This window comes from Copadichromis virginalis, linkage group LG9 (genome assembly GCF_057382275.1).
Source record: "Copadichromis virginalis isolate Kocher_CV1m ecotype Utaka linkage group LG9, C_Virginalis_male_GT1.1, whole genome shotgun sequence".
NCBI classification, from domain to species: domain Eukaryota; kingdom Metazoa; phylum Chordata; class Actinopteri; order Cichliformes; family Cichlidae; genus Copadichromis; species Copadichromis virginalis.
The window spans coordinates 28,842,543-28,857,134 of NC_140626.1; the positions used below are offsets into that span (position 1 = coordinate 28,842,543).

General features: G+C 39.3%; 1 protein-coding gene across 8 annotated transcripts in view; it reads right to left on the minus strand.

The window, feature by feature from the left end:
• Nucleotides 1-3,438: 3,438 nt before the first annotated feature.
• The window catches only part of relch (RAB11 binding and LisH domain, coiled-coil and HEAT repeat containing), a 37,992-nt gene continuing 26,838 nt past the window's right edge, over nt 3,439-14,592 (minus strand). For 5 of the 8 annotated variants that reach the window (XM_085468633.1, XM_085468631.1, XM_085468628.1 and 2 more), the window contains 7 exons: nt 13,756-13,838; nt 11,097-11,160; nt 10,854-10,992; nt 10,180-10,296; nt 8,528-8,616; nt 5,849-5,919; nt 3,439-4,774 (listed from right to left, as the gene is read on the minus strand). In XM_085468633.1, coding sequence (XP_085324759.1) covers nt 4,654-4,774; nt 5,849-5,919; nt 8,528-8,616; nt 10,180-10,296; nt 10,854-10,992; nt 11,097-11,160; nt 13,756-13,838 — 684 coding nt within the window. In that variant the 3' untranslated portion in view covers nt 3,439-4,653. Of the gene's footprint in view, nt 4,775-5,848; nt 5,920-8,527; nt 8,617-10,179; nt 10,297-10,853; nt 10,993-11,096; nt 11,161-12,981; nt 13,065-13,755; nt 13,839-14,592 lie in introns of those variants that run through there. The other 3 variants (XM_085468630.1, XM_085468627.1, XM_085468632.1) reach the window with 2 other exon arrangements.

Here is a 14,592-nt window from a genome sequence, read left to right on the forward strand (position 1 = left end):
GCCGGCAAAAACAGAGTTTGTAGAAGTCTAACGAGCTCGAAAGTCAATATTTGGTATGACCAGCTTTATTCTTCAACACAGCCTGAACTCTCATAGACAAGCCTTCTTCTGACGTCTTTAGGCAATCTTCCGGATTAGTTCTCCAGGCTTCATGAAGGACATTCAGAGCTCTTCTTTGTATGTTGGCTGCCTTTTGTTTCTTTTTCTGCTGCTTCAATGATCCATGACACCATTGTGTGTTTTTCTCTGAGGTATGCTTTAACTGCACTTTAACTGCATTGGCAGTATGTCTGTGATCACCGTCATGCAGAAAAATGAAGCTATTGCCAAATGGATGTCTTCCACATGGTTTAGCATGGTGGATAAAAATGTGACAGTACTTTTCTGTACTCAAGTCCATCAGTTTTGGCAAGATCCCTAACAGCACCAAATGAAAGGCAGCCCAAAATCATAACAGAGCCTCCACCGTGCTTTACAGATGGCTGAAGACACTATTTATTTCAACCAGATGTTTAAAGTTTGTGTTCATCACTCCATAAGATCTGCTTTTGCTTTCCAGTCCAATTCTTTTATATTTTGTCACATTTCAGCCTTTTTTCCCCCACTTTTTCTCTTCATGAAAAAAACGCTTGTCGTCATTTACCCTTTCACCAAGACCATGTCTGATTCGATTTTGGGCCAGATGCATCTCTCAGGTCCTGTATTTGATTTTCGCAGGATATTTTTCCTATGTCTTAATAAAATGATTTTCAGATACTGTTCATCTGCTGCCCTGCTACTTGTTCTTATGATCTCCACTTCTCCAGTTTCATCATCTTGGGGAATCATGTTTGGGGAACATGTAAAAATACTGTTTTGCGGTTGTTAAGCTGCGTCTTTCTGTCTAAAGAACACAAATAGTGTTTTTTTTTGTAACAGACTGCTAGTAACAAAGTGCCTAAAGATGCATCTTAAAATTGGATCTTTGCTAAGTTTTTTGTTACATCTAGAGTTAGCACTTTTTTATGCCCGAATGATTCATAGGTCAGTCTCAAGTAGCTTAACAAAGTTGAGAAAAGAAAAACATTCCTCTGAAATGGTCAGATAAAAAGACTCGACTGAAAATGCGTAAAAAAAAAAAAAATAAAAAATAAAAAATTAAAAAGAGAATTCTAAAGCCAGGAGAACTATTGCTCAATGCCACTTTAAACAAAAGTGTCTCCTTGGAAATAAAATGTAGTTTTGCACAGTACTGTAGGTTGTCAGATGATACTTCCCACATCATTGGTCAGACAGGATGAGCTATGACCTCATGGCAGAGATGAATTCATATATCATACACTGGAGCAGGAGTCAAAGCATGTGGTCACTTCTGTACACTTTGCTTCCTGCAGGAGCCATTCATCACTACACATGAGTAGGCTGCGCTCAACATAGTTCCTGGAGCGTGGGTCCTGGAACAACCATGATGGTGTCTTCTCTACAAAAACAAAAGTATAGCGATTGCTTCCAGGAAACACTGCAGCAGTTGTCTTTGCCCAGGAAAGAATGAGAAAAAGCTGGAGTTGTTATTTTCCTGGGAATTTGCATGGCAGATCAGTTCAAGCCTACATTGGCAGGTCTAGCAAGGAAATGTTTTGGAGAAAAAAAAAAAAAAAAAAAAAGAACATGTTCTCACAACGACAGTTATGCAAATATTAAATCAAATGTTTATGCCTTGGATGAATAGGGCAAAGGCTGGAGAGAAGAGAAGTAAACAGAAGAAGAGAGAACACCCAGAGGGGGAAAAATGACTGAGAAATTTTTAAAAAGAAACATAAATTACTCATTTATCTATGTGAATGTACAGCACATATTGTCTACAAACAAACAAAAAATGGAGAAAGAAACATGCTGAGAGAAGCTGTTTTGTGGTAGGGCCTCTGCAGCTGTTACAGTAGCAATTAAGATTGGGCTCTTAGCAATCAAAGGCCTAAACTTGACTTTTAAAGCATCAAACATCCACATTAGGTTGACCCCGACAACAAAACGACATTATTATCACAGAAGTCCTTGTTAGTCCCCCCACTTCAAAAACACTTGCATTGTGGCTTGTTTTGATGTATAAAAATGGAGCTCTGCTTGCAGGCAAACACCACGCTGGTTTACAAGCATTATACTTCTAATGACCTGGGTCAGAGCACAGACTGTTCTGCAAGCATGTGGGCTGCGTTGCTTAGCATCACTTATAACAAGTCAAAGTTCACCGAGCAGAACTATTTTAGACGGCACAAAAAATAAAAATGCATCCTTAAACTCACATAAGTCACTGAAAGGTTTTGTTTAATGTAACACACACACACACACACACACACACACACACACACACACACACACACACACACACACACACACACGTACGTTCCACAGAACAAAACAGCCAGTCTTGTTTGAAACCAGGATTTTGGAGGAATCTTCATGGGTTAGGCATGGTCTCACTTGAAAACGGTGAAAAGTGCAACGGGCAAAAAAGGAAGTCAGTTTTAAAACCTAAAGCAATCGTGTTCCAGTGGTTTTAGGACTGGATCTACATCGCTTCATCTGCCTTTGGAAACAGATGTGATCCGTGAGTAAGAGCTCCTCTCAGACAATTCCTACAAATACCAGGAGATTTTTCATGAACAGAAAATACTCGGCTGTGTGTAAGACTACACCTGTCTGGATACACGAGTTGTTTGGACAACACTATTCACTATGAATGCAAATTATAAATACCACAGCATGCACTTACCCACACACGTAGAACAACAGGCACGCCCACAAAGCCACGATGCCATGCCTTAACAGTGTGTAACAATTATTTATCCACCTGGCGAGTTATCAGTGATGGTGGTTGAATATTAGCTTGAATATGCAAATGCTCTTTATCAGAGTGTTGGCCAACTCGCTTTATGTTCGACCGCTAAATAAGATCTTGCAATCACAAATCAATGTACTGGACTCCACTACAGGCCAGTCAGGGATGTCAAAAACCCATTTGAAAGTTAGAGTCCACACTTTGAGTTCAATCGTGTTCTTTTATAGATTAAGGCCAAAGTTGACCATATCATTACAAAGTCATTTTTCCAAAACATGCAGGGATTGAGAGATAGTGTAATCTAGATGGCAGATCTGGGCTTTTATTACTGTTTTTTGGGGGGTGTTAAGTTGTTGGGAATGTCCCATAAGATGGACTTTGGTTTGTTGTACTAAGGAGACAATAGGAGACTTGAAACGTTTGAAGTTGAAGCACACGGGCAGGAGCGGTGTGCGTTTCTCCTGTTAAATGACTTTGTTTTACAGCCTTCTAACACCTGCAGACACTTTGAGCCACAGTGAGAGCTCCTTAATCACTGCGGCGGACAAAAAAAAAGAAAAGAAAAAGTCCCGGTACATGCAGGCATTCAATGAACCTTCCAGAAGTAAATTTAAGTACACAACTGATCTCCATCTTTTATTACACCAAGACACGAATTTCAAATATACACAATGAGTACCGTGTTCTTCAGTTCAGTGTATGATACATTTATTTACGGTTTCTCTTAGAGCATGTCCAAATTGAACGAACGACAAAGAAAAAAAAGAACCAAATCCCCACGTTAGAAAAAAACAAAGTACAGTTATCAGAGACACTGCAACACTGAGAGACAAGATGCAACAGACAGAGAAGGAATAATTATGATCAGTGTTCTCTTCAACTTCACATTGCCATAATGGATAAAAAAAAAATCATTAACAATAGTGATAATCTCCGTGTGTAAGACTGAATTAAACAAAAGCAATATAGATAATAAAGAACGTAATAGTAAAGTGAAGTGCAAATTTCTTTGGAAGTTGGAATAAAGTATGTTTTTCTTCATTAAGACATAAATAAGTTATAAAATAGAAGCTATCAAAACAAAAACCAGAAACTGAAGAAATAAAGGCAAGACACTTTTCTTTTTAATAGTTTCAAGTAGGCGATACTTCAGAGCCGTACAGAGACACTGTACAAGGCATTCTAAATAATCCGCGCAGCCTTTTGGTGGTTCAGACCTTCAGTGTAATTAATGAGACTTCTTTCGAACCTTTTGATCCAAAATGGCGCCCATTAACATCGTAAATGAAACCCCCGCAGGCTGCGCTCAGAGTTCTGCTTCTCAAAAACGAGTGAGGCTCTTCTGATACAAGAAGTACTGCACTAAAACTTTAAACAAACTCAGTGATACCTTTCAAGTCCGGAAATGTCCAGGTAACGAGTTCCTCGTTATCGCTGTGGGTTAGTCTCGATACTGTAGAGTTTCTTCTCGTCTCTCCTCTCTTTCTGTTGTGACATGATAATTCTAACACTGACTAATGAAAGAAAATCCTAGTCCTTGATGATGCATCTGTCGTGATTAATAGTTGAGGAGAGGAAAATACGAGCAGAGGAAAACCTCAGAAGCTTTCGCTGCGAAAACCATCCCTGTTTAACAAGTAGTCCTGCTGCACAGATTTTAAAATCAATACAACTTCAAGCAAAATTGCTCGAAATCAACTCAACTATACACTTGACTTCCGTCTGCTCGAAGCTGAACATATGCTTTTTTTTTTGCTTACTCCCAGTAAAACGAAATGCTCCCAATGAGTGCAGCGTTTGGTCAGTTATTCGAGATGATGAATCGGTCAGTGTTGGGATTACTTTTTTCTCTGGAAGACGTTGGCCAGCATGGCGCCAGAGGTAGTCAGCTGACCCATCTTACTTAGAAACTTGGTCTTGGCATCCTCACCCACCAAACTGGATGCAATTGACATGGAGCTATGCAAAAAAACAAAAGACAACGTTAGAACGTGGACATGACGCAGCAGTGAACTTTAGCCATTTTCGATATGAATGTATTAAAATCAAAATCAAATCAAAACTATGCCAAAAATCCCTCTGCAATCTGTCTGAGCTCACATCACCCTCTACTCCACTTCTTTAGAAAGGAAATACTGTTTGCCAATTCAGCCCCTCCTGATTTTTTACAGTCTAACGGCTCCTCAAGTTCCTCTTTTGAGTTTGTTCGGACTCAGAATGATACAGAGAACAAGTTGGTGCCAAAGAGCTGCATTGCTCAATACCAGCACAAACATAACACCAACTCAAAGCACTTTATGACCTGCGAACCATTTTAGTCCATGCTTTTGTGTACCACCTGTAGTTCATGAGCATTTAATATCACATCAAACTTCATAGACTTGACTTAGAAACTCTAATATGTAATCTCAGTGGTAAGGAATTGGATCCATGTTAGGCGATCCTACTTCAATAATTATTTTGGTAAAGCATTCACTGAGCGCAGAATCACATGGTTTTTACAGTAAAATTAAATTAAATGGGGCTTAAAAATGTACAAAACTTTCCAAACCTCTTTTCTCAACAATCCATGTTACCAGTTATGGGGAGAGAAGTTGAAGCCAGACTTGGGAGAACAAAATGAAAAGGTAAGAAAAATCTCTCAGCGTGAGCGCAGAGACTTTAACGGCTGTAACCTCGGGGGAACACACTTTTACACAATCTACTCGCACAGACTTATACACACTTCCTGCATCTACATGCTCACAAACATACACTTTTTATCGCCCCTCTTTTTAATAAGCTCCAAATACACATGATCAAAAATCTTCCTTTCGTGTGGCTTTGACACTTAAAAATACTCGTAACGGGGGATACAGAAAAACCCAAAACTCCCACTATATGGGCTCTGTCTTTCACGCTCGCCACGTGGTAAGGATCCTTCACTACTTCATTCTGTCTTCATTTGTCAGAGTCTTATGCAATAAAAGCCCATATTTTGACATTCCTTTCAGAACAAAGTAATGGTATGAATGGGGGTGCGTTGAGCCTTACCCTTGTGGGTCTGACATCGCTCTGTTTTCCACCTTGATTTCACACTCTTTGATCATTGAGCTAAGAATCACCTGCGAATGAAAGAAACAGATTCAGCTAAAAAAAGAACCCCAAATGTTTCTCCATGTTTCCGTTTTGTTCAGGTGATTTGTACCTTTACATTAATTCACATCACTGTGTTTTACCCAACCAATCCCAACCACTTTATTTTGGCATGCTGGTTTTTAGTGCGTCTTTTCTTCTACATTTCTCTATGTGTGTCTTGAGTGTTGAAAGGACTTGGCTGTCATTCATTGGCTGTTTTATGGGATTAACTTTCATGTCTTTTGCTTAATCAAAGCCAGGCTAACAACAGAAACGACTGCTTCTATTCAACAGATGGATAGAAAACAGAGGAACTTGCAAAATGGAAACATAATAATTATTTAATAGTGAAGTAAATTAACACAGACGCAAATAAAAGGAAATTATTTTGTCAAATTTTTGAAACTAGTTCCTGTTATTTTCGTGTATTTATTTGGGCTGGGTTAGTCCTATAAAGGCCTTTAGAGTTCATATGTTTCACAGCGTGAAACCTTTTTTATCTGTTAATCTGGTATGCACAGCTTACAGTCAAGAGTCGATGTCTTATGAATGAAAGAGTCAGCTGATCATTAGTCACCTTGGCTAAATGTTCACATGAAACGGATCGCGTGAGATTCCAAGACACAAATATATATGAGAGGTGTGTGTATGAGTGTGTCTGAGAAAGACTGTCTTTTTTTTCTTATTTGTGCGAGATCACAGATCAGTAGCAAAAAAAACCAAAAAAACAAAAAAACAAAAAAGTAGACGATGTGGCTCATCAATAAAAACAGCTTTCAGCTGTTCACTTATTCCCAAGCAGTCAGCACATTGGATAGGTCCACATGTTTGAATTAGCAACCCCAAAGGAACATAAAAGCATGCAAACACATGTGTATGCACGCACGAATATGATGTGTAGAGTTTAGAGGCCAAACAATATAGAATTTTAAAGACTGACACCACTATTTGTTTATGTAAATCTTTCACATAGGCCAATATGTCTTTCCTTTCAGGCTTCAGATCTCCTTAACATTTATTAATTACGAGTCCTGCATCACAATGCATCTTAAAAACAATCTTGTTTGATCATCACAAAAAAGCAAGATTAATGGTTTACCAAGCAACGCTGGGCTTGAAGTCAGAGTTTTCTGTAACACGAAAGCTGCTCTCCATTTAACTGGCTAAATCACCATGGTAACTATTGCTGAACACATAACCTGGTCAGGAGGAGTTTATCTTGACCATGTTTTCAATGATTTTTGTATTTACAGCATGCATTACAGACCATGGAGTGTAGGAAAGATTCTCTGCTGGGGTATATGTTTTCTATGTGCAAGCTGTTAATCCCTGCCACCGTACAAATTATAGCAGCACAAACTGTGCATCACATTGTTGCTGGAATGTGTATGTTTGATAATGAAGAAAATTTATACGTGTTTTTATAATTTACTGGAACTGCAGCTACTAAAACACAGGACTAGAGTTAAACAGCAGATTTCACATCTGCTGTATTTGGCTGCAGAACATTTACCTTTAATGTTTAAATGAATGAACTTAAAATTTCAGAGCACTAATATGCTGCTGTCTTATTTAAAATAAACAGCAGCACTGAGAACTCAAATTAAAATGTTTATTTTACCGATCTCTTTGCCAGACCACCCGATTACTGGACTTTCTGAACCACTAATCTAATCAAAATGCAACAATGTTGAATCTTTTTTTTTTTAATCATCATCATCTGATGTCTGACTGGACTAGGCTGTACTTACAGGAGCACTCGATTTTATGTGATCACACACAGAGCCTGAAGCAGAAAGCCCGGCATAACAGTCGATAACCATCCCCATGATACACCCTCTCTCACTGGGATTGTAGATTTTTACAAGCAAGCAAATGTAAAGAAATCCTGCTGGTGTTACAATTCCGTTATAGTACAGTGGTCCCTCGTTTATCGCGGTAGTTACATTCTAAAAATAGCAGGTGATAGGTGAAATTCGCAGAGTAGCTAACTTGATTTTTATTGTTATGATGTTTTATGGCTGTAAAACCCCTCATTACACACTTTATACACTTTTCTCCGACATGCTCGAACATTTCCACACTTTTCTCTCTTGCCTATGGCGGTGCAAAATGTTTCATCGACATTTTTGTGTTTGTTGGACAAAACTTACAAACATACAGTACAGCACTTCAGAGTCACACTGCTAGCAATCGAAGATTTATGCAAATTTGAAAAGCTGAACGCATTCTGTACTGGACAAGAGATGGGGCACAAGATTGATTGACAATAGTCTACAGCCAATCAGAAAGCAGAACACAGCGCGCACCTAAAAAAAACAAAAACAAAAAAAACCAAAACGCATGCAAAATTGCACCAAAAAAAAAAAAAAAAATTACGTGAAACAGCGACACCTCAAAAGGTGAACCGCGTTATAGCGAGGGACCACTGTATACTCCTCTAATGGCTAAGCTATGCTACATCTACAATTCATGGTTCAAGGCTGTCTTCTTTAATTTTTTCATTTTAACTTATTGGTTGTTATGAATGCCAATATCAATATATCAGTCAGGCTTATATGAATGTGCAAGCATGTCTTTGTGTTTTCTCCTGACCTCATGCTCTGGAGAGAGTTGCTCCATGTCAGCACGCAGACACCTGAGACCAGGCAGGAAATGGTTGACCATCACCTCCTCGGAAATGACTGGACTGAAAGTTAAGGGCTTAACTGAAGTAATGCAGCCATCAGAAACTCAAATGCAAGTGTTCAGTTTAAAGTCCTTTTAAAACTACTTGGTTCTCCACAAATCACAACTACTAAATTAGATCAAATACAGTAAAACAGAAAAGAAAGGGGAAAAAAAGAATAAATGCAATCTATTTCTTAAAACAATACATGCAATTTGAACTTTTAAACTTAATACAGTAAACAAATTTGAAAGATTTTTGCTTTTTTCATTAAAAAGAAAAGTTGCAAAATGCACTTAGTCTGGAAGGATGAATATTGGGATATAATAACATAGGAGGATTTTTACAATTTACTATCTTGTTCTTGTTGCTACTTGTATAGACATGTAAACTAAAGAACTGGTGATTCCAAGGTCAGACAGTTAGTAATACTACTGAGCAATAACAGTGTTTCCGGGAATCACCAGATGGGAGGGGTTTACTTCAGGACAATTTAAAATATTTTGCTGCTGATGAAATCAATAGTAATTACAATTAAAAATTCACTTCATTACTTTATAGCTACAGGGCACACTCCACCCATCTGAGAATGAAAATAGGTTCACACAAACTTTACTCCATGTTCCTTCATCCTAGACTGCATGTGTTCTGCCACCCATCAAACCCAGTGAAACTATATGGGACCAGCGGTGAGCACGTCTTTATTTTTAGGGATGGAAATGTACACTTTCAGAGCTTGTCGCACTGATTACAGGAGAAAGAAGTGCAGTGGGAGGTAGAGGCTCTGAGGTCAGGGCTATACCTCCTGGACACTACTGCACTATAAAAATCACAGCCTGACAAAAATCCACAGGAATGAACCTCAACAGCTGCCGTGTGTGTGTGTGTGTTGGACCTGGGTGGGGTTGGGTTGTCAGTAAAGATGAAAAAGAGAAGAGGGGAAAAAAAAAAAAAAGAGTAAAAGAGAAATAGAGGAAAAAGAATCAGAGAAAAGAGGGATGACAGAAACGGCAGAGATGATATAAACGTGAGTTCTGTCCTGGGAACTGTTCCTAAGGATTGGAGCTGATGTTCAGTCCTTTCCCTCCACTCACACACTTTCTCCCTCTCTCATCCTTTCCTCTGCTTAACCAACCCTGTAATTACATCTGGCCCCAAAATGGAGGCAGCTTATTTTTCCTTTCTCCTTCTGCCAAATGATAGTTAAATCCTGCCAATACACACAGTGATCCATACACAGAGGCACCGAGACCACACTGATACATACCAGCACATCTCACAAGGATAGCTAGGAAATAACTGGTAACGCTTAGGTTCTTCTTACTGACTTACAGTTACAACATCTAACCCTGAACCCTAACCAAACTTGACACTGACTTCTGGTAAATCATTTGGAAACACATAAGTACAGGAGTATTAAAAGGACGAGTGGACTCATATTTCCTCTTGGAGTAAGTTAGTTTTAAGCTATTAGGTCTTATCACGTAGAGTGACAGTTAAATTGCTTTTTCATTTAAGAATGGAAATCCATTTCTAAACAGCTTACATGGACTGTGAACCATGACCTTTAAAAGGATACAGCAGCAGGAGAGGGCGCTGTAGGCCTCAAACAGCTGAGTGGCAATGTCAATCCTCTTGTTTTCAACGCTCTGGCTGTTGTTAGCTAGAGCAAGCTTGTGAAGGTGTGGAAGCACAACTAGGAGAATAGCAAAGACGGGGGCAAATGGTTAGAGCACAGAAAAAGCAGAATTAAACAAAACAATGAAGAGATTAAAAAGCATATTTAAAAAAAATGAGATGTCCTTATTTTTTGGTATTTTTTGGAGCATGCTCATATCAAACATGGCCAAGGTTTGGCATAGGTGAGATAGCAAAATGAAATAAGTGGTCAGTTTCAGAAGCTTTTTCCTACGCGTAGCTCTCAATGATGACAGTAGGAGCGGATACCCACTATATGGTAATCCCAGACAACAAAGCTCAATCCACCAGTTGTTCAAATATTTTGATTGTGAGGGGAAGCCAACCAGAAAAAAGTTGGCTTAAAGGAAGTGTGGCCTTTAAGGGAAAGAAACTTAAAACGCCTCGTTACAGAGCATGAGCTGAGAGTCTGCACTCAAGCCCAGTTTAAGGTAAACAGGAATTTTCTTAAGCAGTGAATCCTGCAAAGCTCCTCAATTGGAGTCCAAGAACAAACACATTGAGCTGGAAATTTGAGCATAAAGTCCCCTTTTAAACAGTTAGTCATTTTCATACACTCGTCTCTGAAGCGTGGCTCTGCGTTGGGCCCAACCCTTCCGAATGTCCTGATGATCTCCATGTGCAAAGAGTGCTGGTCTTGGTACTGAGGGTCTTCCAGGAATGACGCCAGCTGCATCTTTACACGCTCCAGCAGCTAAACACACGCAAGCAAAAGTATTTTTAGACATTTTAGAATGATGATGAATTTAAAAATGCTTTCAATTAATTTCATCACTGTGTATTTTGACAGTTCCCCACCTCTTTTTGAGTGACAGTCTCCATTATGGTACCAAAGGCAGGAATAGTAGAGATCCTCACTGAGCTACAAACAGCAAGAATGCAAGAAAATGCTTTGACCATAGATAGTCAGTTAATCACTATTTCAGGCATTCTAACACTCTATTAGCGTGCCATTATGGCAGAATTAGAATGAGTCAAACATTATCTGGAAAAAGGTTTTCAGATTCATTTCATAATGTGGGAAACACCAGATTATTGGGTTAACCACATTAAAAGAAGTGAGATGTGCTCAGGGTATGTCATAAGATGAAAGGCATGTAAGGGATTTTTTTAAACAGTGCAGCTAACGGATTCCAGAATTGACTTAAAATTTTTCATTTGTGTACATTTTTTTATTACAGTGCCATATCCAGTGTCAAGCAAGCATTTATACTAAAACCCACAACAAGTCAAAGAATTAGGACTACTGTGGCTAACACATGTTCTAGGTTTTGCATAAATATAGTGATTACAGTGTAATGACACACTGGTAACCACAATGATGACTGAGATGGTTACTGTAGTGCCAGATCAGGCTCTACATTATGCTCAAGTTATTACATGTCCATAAACAGTGAAATTTACATGTGTCAAGTAAAGTGTCAAGTGCATGACCCATCAGTGCTTTGAGTACTTGAATGACAGAGCTGCTATATAGAGAGTTTGTGTTTGGACTGAGCATCTGAAATGGTGATCATCTGAGCAGTAATGATCAATTTAGCCAAGATCTGGGAGCTCATCTGACTTTACAGAGCACCAAAATGCTAAGTCTTTGTGAATATTATTTGACCCACATCTATATTTAGAAATCAGTGGACTATAAGATAAGGTACAGTTATATATATTTATATCTTTCTTGAAGAAAATCCAACTACAAATGAAAATCTTAAATCTGCTGTAAAAATACAAAACAATAATAAGAATATCTGACATTAATCACTTGAATTAATGACTGCGATGAATGGAAGTAAGCAAGGTTAATGGGGAGGGGGCGTTAGAGTGATGTTAAATAATCATTTTACAGTCAGTAGGACTAGAAAAGCCAGAGGTCATCTGAGAGATCATTGGAGGGAAAAAGAACGTTTCTCATCATTTCTCTTAACATTAATTTTAAATTTATAAACTGCTAATTGTAGATACGGCAAAACACGTGAAGCCAATTTTTTAAGGCGACAAAGAAAAAGGAAAAAAAACATGCATTAAAAGTTAAATCAATTTGTGTTCACAGTACAATTTGGGGACAAGCATATGCACCCAAAAATGTATTTCATTACAGAGACGTGAGATGAATGGGGCTGCATTCCAGCAGTGATGCCACAAATTTCATTAGTGTCGAGTTTGATAGATCCATGCCAAAAAACCCCTTTGAATTATTGTCACGACATGGCTCAGAAGACAGGCTGTTGTTTATAGTGTGCTATGTGTTTACCAGCTTATAGCGTGACACAGGGCTGAATCAAATTTGTTTGCTAATTAATCTAAAGATCACCAAAATGAATATGCATAAACATTTTCCTGTTGGACTAGAGAGTGGAGACTTAACTATTTATCCAAGCACAGATGTTGTTAGTCAGTGTGAGTCACTGGGTTGACATCAGTGGTTATTGAAAACGGGAGGTAAGAAAGAGAGGCCAGCGAACTCAGGCTCTTACTTCCTCGTTCACTGGATTTTGTTGTGGTTAGAAAAACTGCTGTGTTAGCGAAATAAGACTTAGACTTCTGGCATCATATTGATGCCAGCTCAGCAAGACAGATTCAAGAAATTTCTTCTTCTTCTTCTTTTTATACAAACGCACCACTGCAAGGATGCAGCCCACAAAAGGACAGTGTTTACAGAGAGATTTTTCTGTGTTGATTGACTCACAATTCAGGCCCACTGCACAGAGTTATAAGGGCTGGAGCCGCCCGGCGATCTACTAATGCTTCACTCATGCCTCGGAGAATCAACTGCAAACCCACCACACAGCAGGATGAGAGAGAGGGAGGGGTGCCATGGGAGGGGACAGAGACAGCAGGAAGGAGGGAAATGTATAAAGAAGAAAGCGAGGTGAAAGAAAGAGGTAAAGGTAGAATATATAAAATGGAAGAGAAAGAAAGGAAAAAAAAAAAAAAAAAAAAAAAAAAAAAAAAAGGATTGCCAACCACTATTTGGAGTCAATCAGAAGGGGCCCTGCTCTCACAGAGTGGGATAGAGAGGAAGAGGAGGAGGTGGGGCAGGTTACACGCAGGCATGCAGGGATTGTGCTGTTGACACATGGGAAATATGCAACCACATTTCTGGCAAAGGACTTATTGGTTGTAGACTGATGAGGCAATGAGAGCTGGCATGAGTTAGTGATGCAGACTGATGATGTGTACATGCATAAAAGAGTTCACCGTGGTTATGCTGAAGAATTACCCCATGGCACAGCCTAAACCTAAACAGGAGCCGCTCTAAACTAATGCACATGAGTGAGTTATATTTGAAGAATGAGTGAAAATGTATTGGACAAATAGGTTATTTCAATGTTCATACTGTCTTATTTTCTGCTGAATTTGCTCCTGGCAGGTAAAGACTGGTCCAAATGTGATAGTTCTCAGGCAGCAAAGAGAAGGGGGAGAGAGACGCGGCGCAGTTTGCTGTTGTTGTTTCACTTACATTTCAGGGTCAGAAGACAGTGTGATGAGAGCCGGCACCACTCTCTGAGCTACCAGCGTCTCATTCACCCCCTTCACCAGCAGCTGATCGGATTGGACAGAGCCAGCCGTGATGTCACAGAGGTGGGCGGGGCATTTGGGACAAGAGCGAGCAACACCGGCAATAAATAGAGAAAGAAAAAAAAAAAAAAAAGGGAAAAGCAAAATAAAGAAGGAAGGGAAAAGAAAAACACAAAAAGATAGGAAGAAAGTGATATACAATGACAAGAACAATAGCTGCAAGACACGGAACAGCACTGTATGTTTCAAGCAAGTGTGTACACACACTCGTTCACACACGCACGCACACACATGCAATCTCAGGTATGCACACATGGCAAAGCCAACATAGCTAAAATTGCACAAGTATTGTTACAATACAGTGAGCATAAAACAGCGGGCTCTTTCCACACACGCCAGATTATAAAATAGCTGAGAGTAATTTGATCTGGCATCTGTGGTAAAGGGCCACTTTTTGATCCACAGTTTTGGTAATGGTGGACAGCTACACACTATGAAATGGTGACAGTGAGGTGTTCTGGGAAAGAACGAGTCGTTCACAAAACAGGGGGGAATGAATACGGCCTACCACTCCTCCTCCCCCAGTTCAGATCAACAAAGGCCAGGTTCCAATGCTATGCCTAGAGTCTCATCCCAGTATTTGACCTAAAGTGTGGACAAACGAGATCTCATGTCTCTTATGGCTTTGGCCAGGACTTTTGCCTTGGGAGGCTGGTTTAATATGGATCCAATCAGCTGAAGAAAACAGAGAAGGTATTGTCTCCCTTTACAAAATAAC